The sequence below is a fragment of the Anabrus simplex genome, chromosome 11, assembly GCF_040414725.1.
Source record: "Anabrus simplex isolate iqAnaSimp1 chromosome 11, ASM4041472v1, whole genome shotgun sequence".
Lineage (NCBI taxonomy): Eukaryota > Metazoa > Arthropoda > Insecta > Orthoptera > Tettigoniidae > Anabrus > Anabrus simplex.
The window spans coordinates 70,514,472-70,534,897 of NC_090275.1; the positions used below are offsets into that span (position 1 = coordinate 70,514,472).

Here is a 20,426-nt window from a genome sequence, read left to right on the forward strand (position 1 = left end):
AGGCTGAGTAGACCCCGTTCCAGCCCTCGTACTATTTGTTTTCAACTTTCATGGCAGAGCCGGGAATCGAAACCGGGCCTCCGGGAGTGGCACACATTAACCACTACACCACAGAAGCGGACTAGTACTATAATGCTACCTATATGTTTATGTTAGTGCTGAAATCCGATTTCTTACTTTACTAATGCTGAAAGCCTGAAAATGTAATGTTATTCTTTAATAGGGGAATCAGTGTAGAAGGAAATGTTGAAAGTGATGTGATATCTATCCAGGTTCGTTGTTATCCTAATACTATGGGTTACAGTACATTGCACGTATATAAAAGACGCCACTTACAAACTTGCTTGTTATCCGCGAATTTCTGCGGCCACAAAAGTCACTATTTTTCAAGAATGATGACATTTACACATGATAGATTGTCTGATTGTGCTGTTTTGAACCTTTCTTCTGTCATTTTGAAGTTATTCGCGATCATGAATAATAAACAATCGGCTTTTAGCAACGGCTGATGCACAACGGCTGGTAGAGCTCCATGCGGTACTGGATCGTGACGTCACAGCGCGCCGCTTACGTCAGAGGCCGTTTCACTCGCCTTGCGGAAAGGCACTATTAAATATTTTTTTAATGGTAGAAAACAAGGCAACATACCACAATGTAATACGTTTACGTACTATTTCATTGGTGTACTTTTCAAAAAAAATATTTTTGAAAATGATGCATGTTCCCAATTCAGGATATCTGTTGAGGAATGTACGAGTTTTTAGCGGATTTTTCGATGATACAGACCACTATCTGATCTGTAGTGAACTAAGTATCTCTAGGCCTAGGGTAGAGAAAGTGAAATCTGTCTGCAAACGAATAAGGGTAGAAAATCTCCAGGACGAGGATATTAGATAGAAGTACATGGATATGATTAGTGAGAAGTTTTGAACAGTAGACAGTAAGCAGGTTCAGGATATAGAAAGTGAATGGCTGGCATATAGGGATGCTGTAGTAGAAACAGCAAGGGAATGCCTAGGAATAACTGTGTGTAAAGACGGGAAAAGGTGAACATCTTGGTGGAATGATGAAGTGAGAGCAGCCTGTAAACGTAAAAAGAAGACTTATTCGAAATGGCTCCAAACAAGGGCCGAGGCAGACAGGGAATTGTACGTAGACGAAAGAAACAGAGCAAAACAAATAGTTGTTGAATCCAAAAAGAAGTCAAGGGAAGATTTTGGTAATAACCTGGAAAGGCTAGGTCAAGCAGCAAGGAAACCTTTCTGGACAGTAATAAAGAATCTTAGGAAAGGAGGGAAAAAGGAAATGAACAGTGTTTTGAGTAATTCAGGTGAACTCATAATAGATTCCAGGTAATCACTGGAGAGGTGGAGGGATTATTTTGAATATCTTTTCAATGTAAAAGGAAATCATCCTGGTGGTGTTGCAAACAGCCAAGCTCATGGGGAGGAGGAAAATGATGTTGGTGAAATTATGATTGAGGAAGTGGAAAGGATGGTAAATAAACTCCATTGTCATAAGGCAGCAGGAATAGATGAAATTAGACCTGAAATGGTGAAGTATAGTGGGAAGGCAGGGATGAAATGGCTTCATAGGGTAGTAAAATTAGCGTGGAGTGTTGGTAAGGTACCTTCAGATTGGACAAAAGCAGTAATTGCAACTATCTATAAGCAAGGGAACAGGAAGGATTGCAACAACTATCGAGGTATCTCAATGATTAGTATACCAGGCAAAGTATTCACTGGCATCGTGGAAGGGAGGGTGCGATAAGTCGTTGAGAGGAAGTTGGATGAAAACCAGTGTGGTTTCAGACCACAGAGAGGCTGTCAGGATCAGATTTTCAGTATGCGCCAGGTAATTGAAAAATGCTACGAGGAATAGGCAGTTGTGTTTATGTTTCGTAGATCTAGAGAAAGCATATGACAGGGTACCGAGGGAAAAGATGTTCGCTATACTGGGGGACTATGGAATTAAAGGTAGATTATTAAAATCAATCAAAGGCATTTATGTTGAAAATTTGACTTCAGTGAGAATGGATGGTAGAATGAGTTCTTGGTTCAGGGTACTTACAGGGGTTAGACAAGGCTGTAATCTTTCACCTTTGCTGTTCATAGTTTACATGGATCATCTGCTGAAAGGTATAAAATGGCAGGGAGGGATTCAATTAAGTGGAAATGTAGTAAGCAGTTTGGCCTATGCTGATGACTTGGTCTTAATGGCAGACTGTGCCAAAAGCCTGCAGTCTAATATCTTGGAACTTGAAAATAGGTGCAATGAGTATGGTATGAAAATTAGCCTCTCGAAGACTAAATTGATGTCAGTAGGTAAGAAATTCAACAGAACTGAATGTCAGATTGGTGATACAAAGCTAAAACAGGTTGATAATTTCAAGTATTTAGGTTGTGTGTTCTCCCAGGATGGTAATATAGTAAGTGAGATTGAATCAAGGTGTAGTAAAGCTAATGCAGTGAGCTCGCAGTTGCGATCAACAGTATTCTGTAAGAAGGAAGTCAGCTCCCAGACGAAACTATCTTTACATCGGTCTGTTTTCTGACCAACTTTGCTTTACGGGAGCGAACGTTGGGTGGACTCAGGATATCTTATGCATAAGTAACAGACATGAAAGTAGCAAGAATGTTTGCTGGTACAAACAGGTGGGAACAATGGCAGGAGGGTACTCGGAATGAGGAGATAAGAGGCTAATTTAGGAACGAACTCGATGGATGAGGCTGTACGCATAAACCGGTTTTGGTGGTGGGGTCATGTGAGGCGAATGGAGGATAGGTTACCTAGGAGTAATGGACTTTGCTATGGAGGGTAAGAGAAGTAGAGGGAGACCAAGACGACGATGGTTAGACTCGGTTTCTAACGATTTAAAGATAAGAGGTATAGAACTAAATGAGGCCACAACACTAGTTGCAAATCGAGGATTGTGGCGACGTTTAGTAAATTCTCAGAGGCTTGCAGACTGAACGCTGAAAGGCATAACAGTCTATAATGATAATGTATGTATGTATGTATATATGTATGCAAGGAAATAATTCCTTACATGTTATAGAGTATTCCCATCATAATTAGGTACTTCGGTATATGACAAAGCAATGTGTTATTGTGTGTAATTGTACGCGACAACTTTAAGACAATGTCCGAAATGCAATGTACTGTAAGTCGTGGATGTTGGTTATTTTGAAGAGACGCCAAATTGCACAGCCCGCTGTACTGTTCGTTCAAAAGAAGTAAAATATGTCAGCATAAATACTTCTGGGATGATCCGGCACTTAAAAACACACAATATCAATGAAGGGGAATGGTCAGAATCCTAATTCTGGTTATCATTTCCAGATTTACTTCTTTGCCTGATATCCTAAGTGAACTTAACCCGCCAGTGCACGAGTCACAAAAAGTTACATGAGTAAACGGGTTGGGTCTCTCAGACCCATCATCACATTTATTTTTTATAGTATGCTAATATACTTTTATTTTCAGTATTCATTCTCTCCTATTCCGATAACATTATAAACACATTGCTGTCACAAAACCTTTGATGATTAACACTAACTTAACATTTTTACAAAGCAATTCTCTAACCACTGCAAATTTACAAACAATATTTTATTTGATCAGAAAATTCAAATCTTATCACGTCAAAATTTATGAAATCGTCATAACCTAATCTTCACTATCCAGAAAGTTCACATTTCAGCTTTACATTCACTGCACACAAATACGGAGTGTTCACGACACAGAATCTTTCTGCACAAACAGCATGAGTAGCGGGTCTTTCTGTCTCTACAGTATGCACGACGTCCTCTTTTTTTTTTTTTTTCTTTTTCTGTGTTTTCATGTCCTGCTTCTTCTGTCACCCCAGATATCCTTCTTGCTGTATCGCGAATGCTCCTGGGAAGATATCTTGAGACAGCTCTTTCTCTTATTTGTTCTTCAGTTAGAAGAAACAAGAGTTTCTTCAAAAAAACTTATTCTATTCCTTGTGTCTGGAGAGTTAGGGTTGTTGGCTCTGAATATTAAATATGCATTAAAGCCTGCAGTATTCAGCAACGCATAGAAGACCACCATTGTCCAATGTCTGGTGTTTCGAGCCACGTCGTAGAATGCCATCCTCTCGTCTACACCACCCTTAGTTGAATTATAGAATGTGACTATTTCAGGCTTACTCTTTCCTCCTATAGGGTACTTTCGTCAGTTTTATCATCGCTGTGCATCGACGAAAGGAAAACAACATTCCTCCTTTATTTGGAACATAGGAAACCAACGTCATATCCTCTTGGAAGCCAAATAAACTGCTGTGAAGTTTTCATTTTGCAGCTACAACAAAACTTGTGGGCAACTCTCTCTTATTTTTTCTAACAGTACCGACCATGGTAATATTATGTTTATGCTTCATTTTTTTGACAATAGGGTACGAGGTAAACCAGTTGTCAACTGTCAAATTACGTCCACTTTCGGACACAGGGATGCATGTTCTCTCTACAACATCAGCAGGTCTGAAAGTCACATCTTGATACGGACCTTCAGGTTGCTTACCACAGTAAATTTCATCATCTGATAATGGTTCCTCCAATAATGCGGCAACTCATTCCATATAACGTGGATTGCTGGCATTGTAACACTCCTTTCTCTTAGACCTACGAAGAAACAAACTCATTAGCCCAGGTCAACTCATTTTCAGTCTCACCTCTGTACTAAAGACCCAAGGAACTAAGGTGAAAGACAACCAGGCTAGCTAAACCACGGATTTCGACAAGACGCTAAGATATAATCACCCTATAATCTTCTTTATGTACACGGTTAAAATTGAAAGACTAAAATGCTTATGATTAAAAAACTTACATGACTGCACGGGTTGGGTCTCAGAGGCCCACAGAGCACTATAACTTAACACTGCTCACGTACTAAAGCAATCACTTCCATGTTCGTCTGCAGGAATACTACACTGGTGAAAGTAGGAAGGTAGCAGAAGTCGGAAAAATGCAGCTCCCACCGTCTATCAGAAAATCTTGGAAATATCAGAGCACGGGTCTCACAGACCCAACCCGTGCATTGGTCATAACCATAAATTTTGTTATTTTAAGTAATTTTTCATTATTCCTGCAACATTGTCTAAAAAAAAAAAACATTGTCTATTATGCGTATGTTTTACTTATCACATACTCTGTTTAATTTTTATTTGGCTGAAGATGGCCACTAAGTGGCTGAAACTAGTCCCAAGACTTATGTAATATCATTTACTTGATATATTATATTGAAAAGGTGAACCCTCTTGTCAATTTATTCTTATTGAAGCTACCCTGTCGACAACAACTGCGAGGTATCCAGGTAGGTGTATATCCTATCTATAGTTATCAACAAATTACACAGGGTTATTCAGCTGAGATGCTCACCTCAAATAAGTCGTGAACAGTAAAACTGACATTCTGTTTTCACTTTTGTTTATGGTATTAAGGGGTTCATAGTTGAACATGCAGTACTTTTGCAGGCTTTCGACAAAATTTATTGGCACATATGTTTCCATATGAGAATGTTATTTCAGGCAGTAACTGCTTATGATATACTATCAAGCTTACACTCGTAGTTACTGGGACATCGCATATATCGCGGCACTGGAGAATCAGTCTTGAGATTCTCGCGAGTGTCGAGATCTGTGATGTCAGTTTCGAGAGAGAGCACTGCCTATCACGATATATCATTGAATAACAATTTAGAACTCAAGCAGTGTGCTTTTGTCAACATTTTTCGGCACACATGTTATGATTGTGCTTCAACATCAAGGATGTTATTTCACACGTTCACCGCCAAAGACACACCAATGACCAGCCTTTGGGCAGTGACTATGCTCGTAGTTACAGGGAAATGCACAGACTGTAGCGTAGGAGAATTGGTTTTGAGAACTTCTCAAGACCCATAATGTCAGTCTCAAGAGTTTTGAGCAAGATCACTGCCAATCCCTATCACAAAAGGAAGGAGAACACACAGATATATATTAAGATTGCAAACAACTTATAACAGTCAATGGACACACCAAGTGCCTGGGTATTAGAATACACATTTATATGCTACAGATAGAATTCGTTGTGTGTCCGTCTATTCAGGTAGATATCTTCATTTTCAAACTGGTGCTATTCTAACCCTAGTTCCTGTAGATCTTGTTTTACCTCGTTGTTCCGTAACTGACCACTTGGACTTTCTCCACTTACACTCTGGCAATTCAATTTTCTTGAGATGACAATCTTAGCCTGGCTCTTTTTTTTTTTTTTTTTTTTTTTTTAACTAGAGTTCTTTCAAAATTGATTTCCACACTGTTGATATCTCTGTTGGATGTTCGTGGTCACTGGCTGACAGAAGTTCTTGCAGAGTATTAATTTTGATCTTAAAAGGACTTGATTAATGCAGAGGATCTTTCTCACCGAATTTCAAAACAATGCTCCTTTTTGTACTCCTCAGGTGACTTGTACAGATAATGGACAATCCCAGCTTTGCATCATCCAGAATGATTACGTTCAGCTAATTCTTACTAATATGCGTATCTGAATATTGGTCTCTCTTCTGTTTGCCTTTCATATAAAAATTACTGACTGAGCTCAAATTTGGCAGGTTTGTAGCTTGTACCTTCGGTTAACATAAAGGCTACTCTTAATGGGGCCATACAGCCAAAAAAAAAAAGCAAGTCAGAGGAAAGTGAATGCCTGGGACCCATAAATTTTTATAATCTGCTTTATCCCTGTTTGGGAAAACAGCGCTCTTACCACTAAGGTTGATGTGCAACTCAATGAGACCATAAAAGTTATCACTGGTACCGTTAGATCTACTCCCATACAGCGGCTACCAGTCCTAGCTAATATCGCTCCACAAGATCTAAGGAGGAAAGCAGCTAAGGTAAGCTTGCTCAAGATCACCTCTCATAAGAACTCTGCGTTGTATGATGCCCAGCAAAATCCACGAACAACACGTTTGAAATCACGCAAGCCACCCTGGGTTGATTTAGAAGATATCAATTCTTTCGACATGACCTCCAAGTGGCAACAACGTTGGAACAAATATCCACCCAACAATACTCATCTGGTTGAAGATCCTACAAAAATGGTAGAGGGATTCAAACTACCACGCCAAACCTGGTCGAAGCTGAACCGCATTAGAACGGATCAAGGGAGGTGTGGTCACACCTTAAAGAAATGGGGTTTCCATACATCTGCTGCCTGTGACTGTGGAGTGGAGGACCAAACCATAGACCATACAACACATAGTTCAGGAGTGCCCACTTCGTGCATTTGACGGTGGTCTGAAGACTCTACACCAAGTGACACCATGTGCCCTGGAATGGTTGTTAAATTTGGATATTTTCATTTGATTTGTAAACTTTTGTTTACTTGTACAACCATACGATATACATATCTGCTGTATAATGCACTGACACAGATAGGTCTTATGGCGACAATGGGATAGAGTCCTAGGAGTGGGAAGGAAGCGACCGTGGCCTTAATTAAGGTACAGCCCCAGAATTTGCCTTTATTCATAAATTCAAAAACACTCTGTACTTTGTTAAATTATATACATAATCAAAATGAGGAAACTAAACCCCTATTGCTCTAGAAATAGTCAGAGCTCTCTTGTCAAGATTATACATTAGGATTACGACAGTCGGCTACACTTCGAATTTTCTCAAAAATTTACACAATGTATTGTTCAAGGAGACTAAAGATTGCTTTAGTTCTTGTGTGACTTCTATCACGCTAGAGTGTTCATTTTATTTTATATTTGTTTTACATGGCACCAAAACAGAGAGGTCTTATGGCATCAATGTGATAGGAAAAGGCTAGGAATGGGATGTGACCATGACCTTAAAAGAGGTACAGCCCCAGCATTTGCCTGCTGTAAAAATGGGAAACTATGGAAAACCATCATCAGGGCTACCAACAGTGGGGTTCAAACTCTATCCCCGTATGCAAGCTGATAGCTACGTGACTCAAACCACGCAGCCACTTGCTCGGGACCCTTAAAACTGAATGCGCTGTCTAAATGGTTAGTCCTATTAAAAATGGAGTCTGCCAGGTGAACTTAAAATCCAATTTCATAGAAAGAAGTTGTAAGCATTTTTTTCCCGATCCTGTTTTCCATGCAAAAATGTTTTTCTGCATTTTGCCGCATGCATTATCCAATGCAAACCAAAATAACTGGTAAACATACAAAAGAAGTATAGATGCAGGATTTAGAATAAAATTTCCTACACAAATGCTCATATGCATTTTATCTGTAACCAACTATATGCCACACAGTTACCCTTTTATATGGCTTAAAGGAGCAATTTCAGCATCCAGCCAAGAGTACCGGTACTCTCACATCCAGCGAGGAAGTGGAAAAACTGTATGTAAAATGCATGGATCAATGTTGTAAGAACTGCTATAATAAGATCTTCTGATAAACTATATGCAATAGAACTTGGTTATAACGACATCCAAGGTACCTGAAAAATTGTGCTGTTATAAACAGGTGTCATAGTAACCGAGATTCGTGTTATCACTCTAGCGAGATGGAAAATTAAAAATACAGTAAACTTAATTAGGCTTCATCCATGTCGCTCCATTCGAGTTTTCGTATTCACTTCATTTTTGAACCATTCTGTTCAAATGCAGCAACAATATTATCCTTGCTTTTCCAAATCGTTTGGACTGTGGAATTGACAAGGCCAAACTCACAACATATGTCAGCTTTTTTTTTTTTTTTAAATTCCATTCTCAATTTGGTGAACCACTAACCTTTTCTTTTTCTTCTAACATTAAAACTTTTCTGCCGGGCTGAGTGGCTTAGACGGTTGAGGCGCTGGCTTTCTGGCCTCAACTTGGCAGGTTCGATCCTGGCTCAGTCCGGTGGTGTTTGAAGGTGCTCAAATACGTCAGCCTTGTGTCGGTAGATTTACTGGCACGTAAAAGAACTCCTGCGGGACAAAATTCCGGCACCTCAGCGTCTCCGAAAACCGCAAAAGAGTAGTTAGTGGGACGTAAAGCCAATAACATATTATTATAAAACTTTTCTTTTAGTAGTCTTATTACTGTGTTAAAATGCGTGCACTTAGAGGAAACTTCCAGTCGAAACAGACCACACGCAGGAACCGTTAATACCGAAATGGGGTGGGGAATCTGCCCTGAGGTCTATGATAAAAGAAGACAGGAAAGAATTTGCCAGGTTGCCAGATTTCAACAAAATATTCCTTAAAATACTTTAGTTCTTAGAAAATCTTATTCCAAACTGAAGATGAAAATGACATACGCGAGGTAGAAGCATATAAGTTTGTCAAATTAAGCAGAAAAACACATTTCTTAAAAGGAATATGTCTGTACCACAGAAAACATGACATTATAGAAGAGTTGTCACTGAAACCAATGTCGTTATTACGAAGTTCATCTGTAGTAAGGTACAAAATTTAACAATAAACAATATGTATTTTTTTTTTATCAGTACCATCATTTTAGGCAGTGTTTAAATCCACTTCTATGGCAGATTCAGCTTGCTTGCATGCAGGTAAGGACATGAGACAGAAGGATCACCCCTCCTACTTGTAAGATGATGAAGGCAAAGAGTAATAATAATAATAATAATAATAATAATAATAATAATAATAATAATAATAATAATAATAATAATAATAATAATAATAATAATAATAATGTTAATTGCTTTAGTCCCATTATCTACTTTTACGGTTTTCAGAAACGCTGAGGTGCCAGAATTTAGTCCCGCAGGAGTTCTTTTACATACCAATAAACCTATCGACATGAGGCTGACGTATTTGAGCACCTTCAAATACCACCAGACTGAGCCAGGATTGAACCTGCCACGTTGGAGTCAGAAGGCCAGTGCCTCAACCGTCTGAACCACTCAGTCCGGCAAGGCAAAGAGTGAGAAAAGGAAACCTGTTACTGCAAGGTCTGGACTTCTTTGAGTTTCTTTGAACGGGGTTGAGGAATTGTCCATAGTGTCGCTTCCACCGCTATGCTCGCACTGAAAAGCTTCTTATACTGTTCGCATGGAGCACTAAAGCTCTGCTGTTGTGTGATGGGAAAGCAGGTGTGAGCTACTTCTGGTTGGGATTCATATCAAACTGGAAAAAATTCCACGAATGTGAAGCCACAGGTAAATGCTAGCATTGAATAGATTGTTAACGTGTTCAATCCAAAAAATTGTCAATAAAAGCTCTCACAATTGGCAGTACTTGAAGGGGCATTAAAACATGCAGTATTATCAGTCATGAAGCATTCAGTTCAACATCTGGGGAATTTTGTAGTCTGCAACTCAACCCAAAACAAAACTTAAACAAGTCATTTTGTACTTTTAATTAATCCACTTCATGGATTTCCAAAATTTGCTAAGTTTACAAAATAAAAGGAGAAAGCAGGAATTGAGAAAAGTAAGGGAGAGAGGAAAGCTTTGATGACTAGCAAACAAATGTTTAAATAGCACAGTTTCAAATGTCAGCAGGAACATTCAAGGCAAAAACAGTATCTCTTGCAAGGTATCATAGCAAACATGATGGAGGAAAAAATAAACACCACTCTTACAAATTATTGGAAAAATTGGAAAGAACAATTCAAACAATAAAGTGAAGACCAATCATCTGACTGAAAATCAAATTCATTTGCTAATTTTCATCTCATTCACTCCATTGTACAATACTGGACACACACACACAATCTACAGGCTGCTGGTAGGCTAGGCTCCATTTCTCATGGTAAAGAACCACCCTTTATTGTACAAGATATTAACAAAGTACACAGCAATATACAAGTCAACACAGAATACTAAACATGAAGCACATCAGTCCGTCCATGCAGCCTTTGTACGCGCTGTCCGCACAGCCTGGAACACACAAACCCAAAGAGAAAAATCACTATATGGTAACTAAGAAATTAATTTAGACATATCTTGGCTGTATACCTCTAAATGTAGGAACATTTTGAAATTCTACAGGACAAATCAATACATTACATCTACTGACAAGCACTCTGTGGGAGATGGAAATAAGGGACAGCAACAAGCAATCTACAGTATATAGTTCTATTTGAGCCCTTCTGATCTGCTAGAAGCATCACTGCTTAATCAAGTCATCCCTTTCCATTCCTATCCATTTTAACATTTTACTGCCTGTATTTTGCCTTAATAAAATGATCGAACTTCATAACCCATGCACAGATAGATTGTTATTTCATGATATTAGGTACTATGCATTTACAGCAGAATTTGCATTCTACAGTCTACTATGTACTAAATTATTTTTCTTCAGGAAGCATTGACAGGTTACAAAAATATACTCTGTTAAATACCCCTCTAGTATTTATTTCATAACTCACAATTCTTGGCCATGTTTTACTACCACAGCAATATAGCAGACCACATGGCCAGTTCTTCGATGTTGAGGGTCTGGCAGCAGTACATAACCAGACACCTTACAGGAGCCAAAAGCTTTAAAAGACTACAAGGCAGCGTCTGTACTCGAGATTAGGAGCAGCTGTCAAAAGTATCTGTTCTCCATATCCAAGATGGCCTTCTATCGTATTTCCAACAAGTGAAGCGCACACATCAGTTGGAAAATTTCCTTTGCCACATCAATTAATAATGCTAGATACATGCAACACACCAATGTCTCTCCTGACAATTCCCTTCACTGCCAGAAATGGAGACTGGTGTGTAAAACAGCAGACCTTGCAAGAAGGCAGGAAAAGTGCTAAAAAGATTCATGAGTGGATCGAGTCATTAATTAGTACTGTTTGGATCAGAAACGTAGGTGATGAAGGAGAGGGATAAAAGCAGAATACAAGCAGAGGAAATGGAAGTTTCAGAGGTATCAAGTAGGTTTAACAAGAATGGATAGAGTACAAAATGAGAGAGTTCAGGAAATGGTAAATGAGGTACTCCTACAGAAAAAGAAAAATCAAGACTGCAGTGGTATGGACATGTTAAGAGAATGGGAGAAGAGAGGATACCAAGAAAGATGTTAGGAATGGAGTTGAAGGAAAGGAGACCTAGATAAAGACTGAGGGACAGATGCCTGAAATGTGTAAAGAAGAGCATCAAGGCAAGAGTAGGGAACTGGATGACAGTGAAAGAAGAAAAGTGGTGGATGGACAGAAAACTACGGAGATGCTAATGTTCGAAGCAGACCCAGCCTGTGGTTGCAAACTGCTGCAGATGATGGTTATGCTGGAGGGAGCACTGTACAAACGTTCAAAAATGGTAGGAGTGGTGATTGTTTTGAAGGTAAATAGACATATTAAGAACATCCACAACACCCTTTAATAAAGCATTAGATTCTCAATGGAGACAGATCATCAACCACCTCCACATGGGAAAACTGATTCAAAACATGTCAATGATTGGAGTTTGTTCAAAATGTACCACCAATCATTTATGCAGCTCTCGCCCAGATACAACTTACTTTTCCACCAGCATCATCAACAATTTACCCAGCAACCTCTGTAACAAAACTTCTCTTTACCTGTAAATGACCAATAGTAAAAACTACCTGCAATCATCTAGAACACGTGGTTCATTTCAACGGACGTTAACTATGTAACATACATTAGTATCTACCAAAGACGAATAAGAATACAGAGCGAGTTGGCCGTGAGATTAGGTTCACGCAGCTGTGAGCTTGCATTCGAGAGACGGTATGAACAAATCCCACTGCCTGCAGGCCTGAAGATGGATGCCCATGGCTTCCCATTTACACACCAGGCATATGCTGGTTCAGTACCTTAATTATGGCCATGACCATTACCTTCCCACTCCTAGCCCTTTCCCATCCTTGAGTCGCCAAAAACCCATGTGTTAGTGCAATGTTAAACCACCAGCAAAAGAAAAAAAAGAAGAATAAGAATAGAGCTTCGACACAGTCACCAACCCAGATGCAAAACAGAATTTACCTGCAATTTCTTTTGCAGAGAATAATAATAGTAATAATATTGGTTTAATGTCCCACTCACTAATTTTAACAGTTTTCTAATATCTTGTGATGTTTTCTGAAGTGGTGAGGTGCTGGAATTTTGTACTGCAGGAATTCTTTTATATGCCAGTAAATCTACCAGCATGAGGCTGGTGTACTTTTAACATCTTCGAATACCACTGGACTGAGCAGGGATAGAACCTACCAACTTGAGCTCACAAGATAAGCATTTATACCATCTGAGCTACTCAACTCAGCTTTCTACAGAGAGAGTGAATGAGATTAACAAGAGAATACACAGCAAAAAGCAAGCAAACTTGTAGTTTTACATGGCTATAGATATTGTGATCATAGCCAGAGGACCACAAGGAATGTAACACTTCAGTTCAAAAATCTCACATGTAATGGCCATGATCTCAATCGCAGCCATCAAGGTGAGTACCCAGCAATGAAGTTATTTGGCAATCAAGTAACGACTGAATGTAAAGTCAGATTAACCCGGGCTGAGTATTATACGTGTATACATCGCTACAGCTCTGCGGAGAAAGTTGAAAATGTTTATTTGAAATTTCACATTCGTATCCGCAGCATTTGGTTTGCGTTTATTGTTTTGGTCAAGCAGCTGGGGCTTGGACTATCAGTCATGTTTTAGTGTATAGTAAAGTACTGCTTATTTGCGACTGTAATTATGTAGGTCATTCGTGACGAAAATTTTTCTTCAGTTTTTGTCATTTAAATATTTTCATAATGAAAATGAAACACAGTAAAGAATTATGATACAATCATAACAGTCTTTAAAGTCAATAATGTTGGTAGGGAAAGCTCTTTTGAGTTGACATCATATAGGTGAACTGCGCACTATCTAAGATGAATTCTAATGCTGAAGACTGTACAAACACAAAGCTCCAGAACCAGAAGAATTAACTAGGGAAAGCAAGAAAAGTGGTGATAAAGAGACAGTGTATTATCTGTGTAAGAATCTGAACCCAGTAAACTCCTATACTGTTGGCATATTTCAAAATATGTAATTGTACAGTCTATGGAAGCTAAATAAATGAATCAATGAATGAGGAGAATATTCCCTAAAACTGACAGTGAGACTGATGACTACAAATCACTACCTAGGACCAAAGAAATTCCCATTCACAAATCAACAAATTCATTCAACTTATCTCCCCACTTTTACATAGAAACTGAGCCTACTGAATTTTCTTCTTAGTTTTTTGATGATGAAGTGTTCAAAACTACAGTAGAGTCTCATTAATCCGAAGTAATTGGGACCGGAGTCTGTTCGGATTACGAAATTTTCAGATTATTGCAAGTGACTAATCTCATGTTTTAATCCGTATTGAAATCTGTTGATATACAATAATAAAGTTTTATTATGAATCCACCTGTTCAATACATTATAATGTTGTCACATTTAAAATATCTTCATTAGTTAAAAAGTTATATATGGGACATGTTTCGCTCCCTTACAGAGCATCATCAGCCAAATATGAATCTCGAATAATTGTTATATACGTAAATAATTACTTAAGAACTATTAGAACATTTTTGACAAACTTAAAACTTACTCTATTAGAATACCATAAAATATAAAATCTTTGTATACATGGCTTAATTACATGTGCTTAATAGGAAGATACATTAAAATTGTGGAAGAAAGAGTACTAAAATATTAAATTACATAATATATATATATATATATATATATATGTCTGAAATCTTAGAAAGACGTGAAAATCAATCTTAGGAGCTAAATTTGAGGATTTTCTTGGCAATGAGATCTGGTAAAAAAAGTTATTTATCCCTTGTGGATAAGAGTCTATAAAGATTCAAATTTATCGTCAATCTGATGATTGAACTTGTAACAGGATAAATGTTGTTCTCCAAGGAATTTAAATGCTTGTTGTCATTTGACCTCGGTGAATGCTGTTGAAAAGATATGTTCTTATAGATGTCAATGACCGTTCGTTGAACATATCTTTTCAACAGCATTCACCGAGGTCAAATGACAACAAGCATTTAAATTCCTTGAAGAACAACATTTATCCTGTTACAAGTTCAATCATCAAATTGACAATAAATTTGAATCTTTATAGACTCTTATCCACAAGGGATAAACAACTTTTTTACCAGATCTCATTGCCAAGAAAATCCTCAAATTTAGCTCCTAAGATTGAATTTCACGTCTTTCTAAGATTTCAGACATGATAAAATAATATATATATATATATATATATATATATTATTTTATTTAATATTTTAGTACTCTTTCTTCCACAATTTTAATGTATCTTCCTATTAAGCACATGTAATTAAGCCATGTATACAAAGATTTTATATTTTATGATATTCTAATAGAGTAAGTTTTAAGTTTGTCAAAAATGTTCTAATAGTTCTTAAGTAATTATTTACGTATATAACAATTATTCGAGATTCAGATTTGGCTGGTGATGCTCTGTAAGGGAGCGAAACATGTCCCATATATAACTTTCTAACTAATGAAGATATTTTAAATGTGACAACATTATAATGTATTGAACAGGTGGATTCATAATAAAACTTTATTACTGTATATTTTCAGATTAACCGGAAAATATTTTCTAATAACAATGTTATTCTTTTTACGCCCCGTTAACTACTTTTACGGTTTCCGGAGACCCCTAGGTGCCGGGATTTTCTCCCGCAGGAGTTCTTTTACGTGCCAGTAAATCTGCTTACACGAGGCTGACGTATTTGAGCACCTTCAAATACCACCGGACTGAGTCAGGATCGAACCTGCCAAGTTAGGGTCAGAAGGCCAGCGCCTCAACCATCTGAGGAAAATAGTTTCTACAAGACAGTACATACTGTAATTTGAAATGTCCATTCTTTAGCAGTTACATTAATAACATATAAAATTACAGTAGGGTAGTTAAGAACCCGTAGAAGAGAAAACGACAATGAAAATGACATTAGCGAGTGGATGGAAGCTGACTGTCATCATTTACAAACAGACCAAGAAATTGTACCTATGGTGGAGAAAGAATCTGGAGTTGATGAGGAACAGATTGATGACGAAGACCACAATGAACAAATAGTGTCACATTCAGATGCCGCGGCCGCCTTACAACTTGCCGTACACTACGTCAAGCAACACTCTGCTACTACGGCCACTGATGTAATGTTTATGAGACGCTGGTTTAACACTGCGTCTTCGAGTAGGTTCCAATCACTACGGCAAAAGAAACTAACAGACTTTGTAAAGATAAACGACCAGTGATTGATGGTTTATAATGTGCAATTATGTTTACATTCCGTTATTCTAGTAAAATATGACTAATGAAATGCAAGTAAATCTTCATTCTATAATATGTTCTTTCACTTCAATAAGGAGTATTAGTTTTTAATTTGAATATTTCAATTTGGATTAACTGGACTTTCGGATTAACGGGACTGTGGTGTATTACCAATCATTTGGTGTAAGGGTTTTAAGAGACTAAACATTACATCTTGTCAAAGAAGATCAAGGTTCAATGCTCAAAACAAACCCCAACCCCCCGGAGTTGATATTGCTACACTACTAGGTTTGTTATACTGAAAGCCAACTTTTCAATTCCACCTGAGTTAATTTATAACTCTAGGTTCATCAGTCTGTGGAAACTAACTAAAGAACCTAACAGTTATTGATGAACTACTAGGTGTCACAATAAACATGTGTTATCACAGAATTGAGAATCACAGTACAGAAAAGACTGGAAAAAAAAAAAACTACATGCAAACAACCAAGCACTATTGATCAGGGTTGAGAACCAGATTTTTTGGAAAATAAATAAATTAAAAACCAGTTTATTTTGTTTAACCCTTTGAGAGTCAGGTTTCTTAGCCCACTGCACACCCCAAAATTTAGGTTTTTGCACATGTTTGTAAAACAACCCTCAAGAGGCATTCTATTTTAATGAAATGAATGAATTTACTACAGTATGTTAACAAGACATCACACAACTAGTTTAAGCACAAAAATTGTGAAACATTTTTAGTATGATAATCCTCAAAACAAGGTACAGAGCAAAGAGTATTGTTGCACTCCTTACAATGGTAGATAGCCCTTGTGTTCCTTTTCTCCCTTCTTGATGTGAGCACACACATGGCACACTCTTGAAGGTGGTCTTCTTCCTGGTTCATTTGCGGGAATAACGTGCTTCATTTACCTTCATTAGCTTCGGACATGGCAGCTGTAAGACCTCATCCTCACTTTCATTTTAAGTCTTCAGCTCTTGAATTATTTACAGATATACCTCCTACATCGTCTTCATCACTGTCTTCAAATACTGAACAATCACTTTCATCATTCATAAGAATTTATTTACCTTAGTTTCCTTTGGACGTGGCAGCTGTAAGACCTCATCCTCACTTTCATTTAAATCTTCACCAATTGAAGTATTTTCAGATATACCTCGTACATTGTCTTTATCACTGTCTTCAAATACTGAACACTCACTTTCATCATTCATAAGAATTTCACAAACTGCATTGTCACTTGTAAGCAAGTCAGCTCGACTTGGCACAGCCATTTTCAACCGTTTGCAATTGACTCGCTAAAGCTGAAGACATCCACTTAAAAACATTTCATTTCCAGTGCTCCCTGTGGTGATAACAATAACCTAACGACTTCAGAAAATAGCCAACAGATGTCGGAAGCTATCCGTTTATCAATCTTTGTCCAAAGACATACAGTTACAAAGATATATCACTTCAAATTTCGACACACAATATATTGCGCCATGACCTTCAAGGGGTTAAACCAGGTTTAACTTCAAATATTTAGTTTTAATTAATTTAAAACAATTGTAGTTTCTTATTAAGTATATATGTGCCCATTCTCAACTCAAACAGAAATTATACTCTGTCCCACGTACTAGTGGAAAATCCATGTTTGGCTCTCAGCCGCCACTTTACACAAGCGTATGCCAAGTCAGGATGAAGGCATGCAATTTTTACATCTTCATGTATGGCTTTATGGTTTCAAGCCAACTCTGCCACAGTCATCCTACTGGCCTTTTCCCATCATTCAGCAATGTCAATCCAATTTGTTGTATCTTATGGCTAACCCGGATTCCAATCCATCAGCTTTCTTGTATTCCAGTATAGATGACTGAGATTTCCTGAAGTTCTGGCTGTCACATCAAGTTTGTTGCATTGTAACAGGTGTTCCTTATCCATTTTGCTTTCAGGGTCATGGCAAAGTATGCATTTCTTGGATCTCAGAATGTTGATTCGTTTCAGATGAGATGCAAGACAGTCGTGGCCAGTGTTAAGTCTGAAGGAGGATACGGATACAGCTCCTCTTATTGGTTTTATTTTATACAGATCCCATTTAGCATCAATATCCTTCCATAATTTGGTTCTGCTGTTTTCTTTGCCATTTCTTCATACCTGTTTCTAATATTTATTTTTCAGAATCCTTTTTGCTGACATAAATTAGTCTGACTGGCAGGTTGTTGCAGTGTGATACCTTTTTTGGCTAATCTGTCTGCCTTTTCATTACCTGTTATTCCAACATGAGAAGGAATCCACTGAAATGAGATCTGTTTGTAGAGTCTTTGGAGGATTTATATCATACATAGAATTTCTTTCAGGTCTTTATTTTGAGACTTATTGGACAAGACGGCTTGGATGGCTGCTTTTGAATTTGTAAGGATAACAAGTTTTTGGTAATCACTGTTTCTGCCTAATAACTGTTGTAGTGCATGGAAAATTGCTTTTATCTCTGCATCAAAATTTGTTTTGGCCTATTGGGAAGTGCAGTGAGAAGAGAGATGAATGTATTCCTGCCCCTGTTCTGTTTTCCTTGTCCTGTGAGCCATCTGTATATATTTTTAGCCACTGATTAGACGGATATCTTTCTTCTATTATACAATGTTATTTAAATATCTTGGCTCGACAATTACTGCATATTGAACTCTCAATCTTGAAATACCAAACTGCATGAGCAGCGCATAGCTGAAGTGACATTCAGTAGCTGATGTTCTACATGATAAGATTCCAGCTGTTTTAGATCATATGGTGAACAGCATTTCTTGCAGGCCTCTTCTCGCAAAGTAAGATCTGCAGTCACTTGCATATATTCAATGGGGTTGACTGGCATACGGAGTGGTTCAAGTTTTATTTGCAGATTGCACTTATTAATATATTCTTTGGCGAGACTCAAAGGATCTTTTTGGGTTTTAAGATTGGGGCGAGTACGAGGTGTGTTTTTTAAGGTCCATTTGAAAAGAAGTACACAACGAAAGGTTTTTTCAAAAAAGTAAATTTATTTTCAGAATTTATTTTCACTCTATTTTTCGACATAGTTGCCAAACACTTATCATACCTCGTAACCAATTTTAAAATAGCCTCTTCATAGAAACTTGCCGCCTGCTCCAATAACCAAGTGTTCACTGCCGTTTTCACATCGTCATCATTGCAATGGTTGCCACTGAGGTGATGTTTGAGGTGGAGGAACAGATGGTAATCACTGAACGCAAGATCAGGATTGTAGGGTGGGTGGTCTAAAACTTCCCAGCCAAAACTGTCCAATAAATTGCGGGTCTGACCTGCAGTGTGAGGTCTTGCATTGTCATGGAGAAGGACAATTCCCTTTGTCAGCATGCCGCGTCTTTTGTTTTGAATCGCTCTGCGTAGCTTTCTCAGGGTTGGCAGTATGCTTCTGCATTGATAGTGGTTCCTCGTTGCATGAAGTCGACCAACAAAACACCATGCCTATCCCAAAACACCGACGCCATGATTTTACGCTGGGACAGAGTCTGTTTGGCCTTCACCTTCACAGGCGAGTGTGTGTCTCTCCATTCCATGCTCTGTTGCTTCGATTCGGGCATGATAAGCGAAACCCATGTTTCGTCTCCAGTTACGATTTGACTCAAGAAGTCGTCACCTTCTTCGTCATAACGAGTCAATAACTTCATCGCACACTCAAATCTTTGGTTTTTGTGGTCCTCTGTTAGGAGTTTCAGGACACAGCGGGAGCAGTTTCCTAAACTTTAGGTGTTCAGAAACAATGTTGTAAAGCACTGATGTCGACACGTCAGGAAATTTGTTTTGAGAGACCTGTTATTGTGAAGCACCTGTTCTCATGAATCTTCGCTTCAACTGAAGCCACCAAATTGTCTGTAATCAATGAAGGGCAACCGGAGCGGTCCTCACCATGGACGTTGTCACGGCCATCTTTGAACTGTCGTACCCACTTACGCACTTTGCTTTCACTCATAACAGTATCACCGTACACTTCGCAAATCTGTCGATGAAATACTGCAGCAGACAGGTTCCTTGCTGACAAAAACCGTATCACTGACCGAATCTCACAAATAGCGGGTGAGTTGATAGTCTTAAACATTTTGAAAGTACAGAACAAAACCGTACAGATTGGCTACAGAGTTGAAACTGAGCATAGCTGTTCCCGAGGCATGCCGGTACATGACGCACACGCTCGTTG

The 20,426-nt window shown here is 38.2% G+C and overlaps 1 protein-coding gene across 2 annotated transcripts in view; it reads right to left on the reverse strand.

The window, feature by feature from the left end:
* Positions 1-10,720: 10,720 nt before the first annotated feature.
* The window catches only part of LOC136883567 (uncharacterized), a 49,589-nt gene continuing 39,883 nt past the window's right edge, over positions 10,721-20,426 (reverse strand). For both annotated transcript variants that reach the window (XR_010861272.2, XM_067155952.2), the window contains exon 3: positions 10,721-10,866. Coding sequence is in view for 1 of the 2 variants with exons in the window: in XM_067155952.2 (XP_067012053.1) it covers positions 10,809-10,866 (58 nt within the window). In the remaining variant the exon portion in view is untranslated. The remainder of the gene's footprint in view (positions 10,867-20,426) is intronic.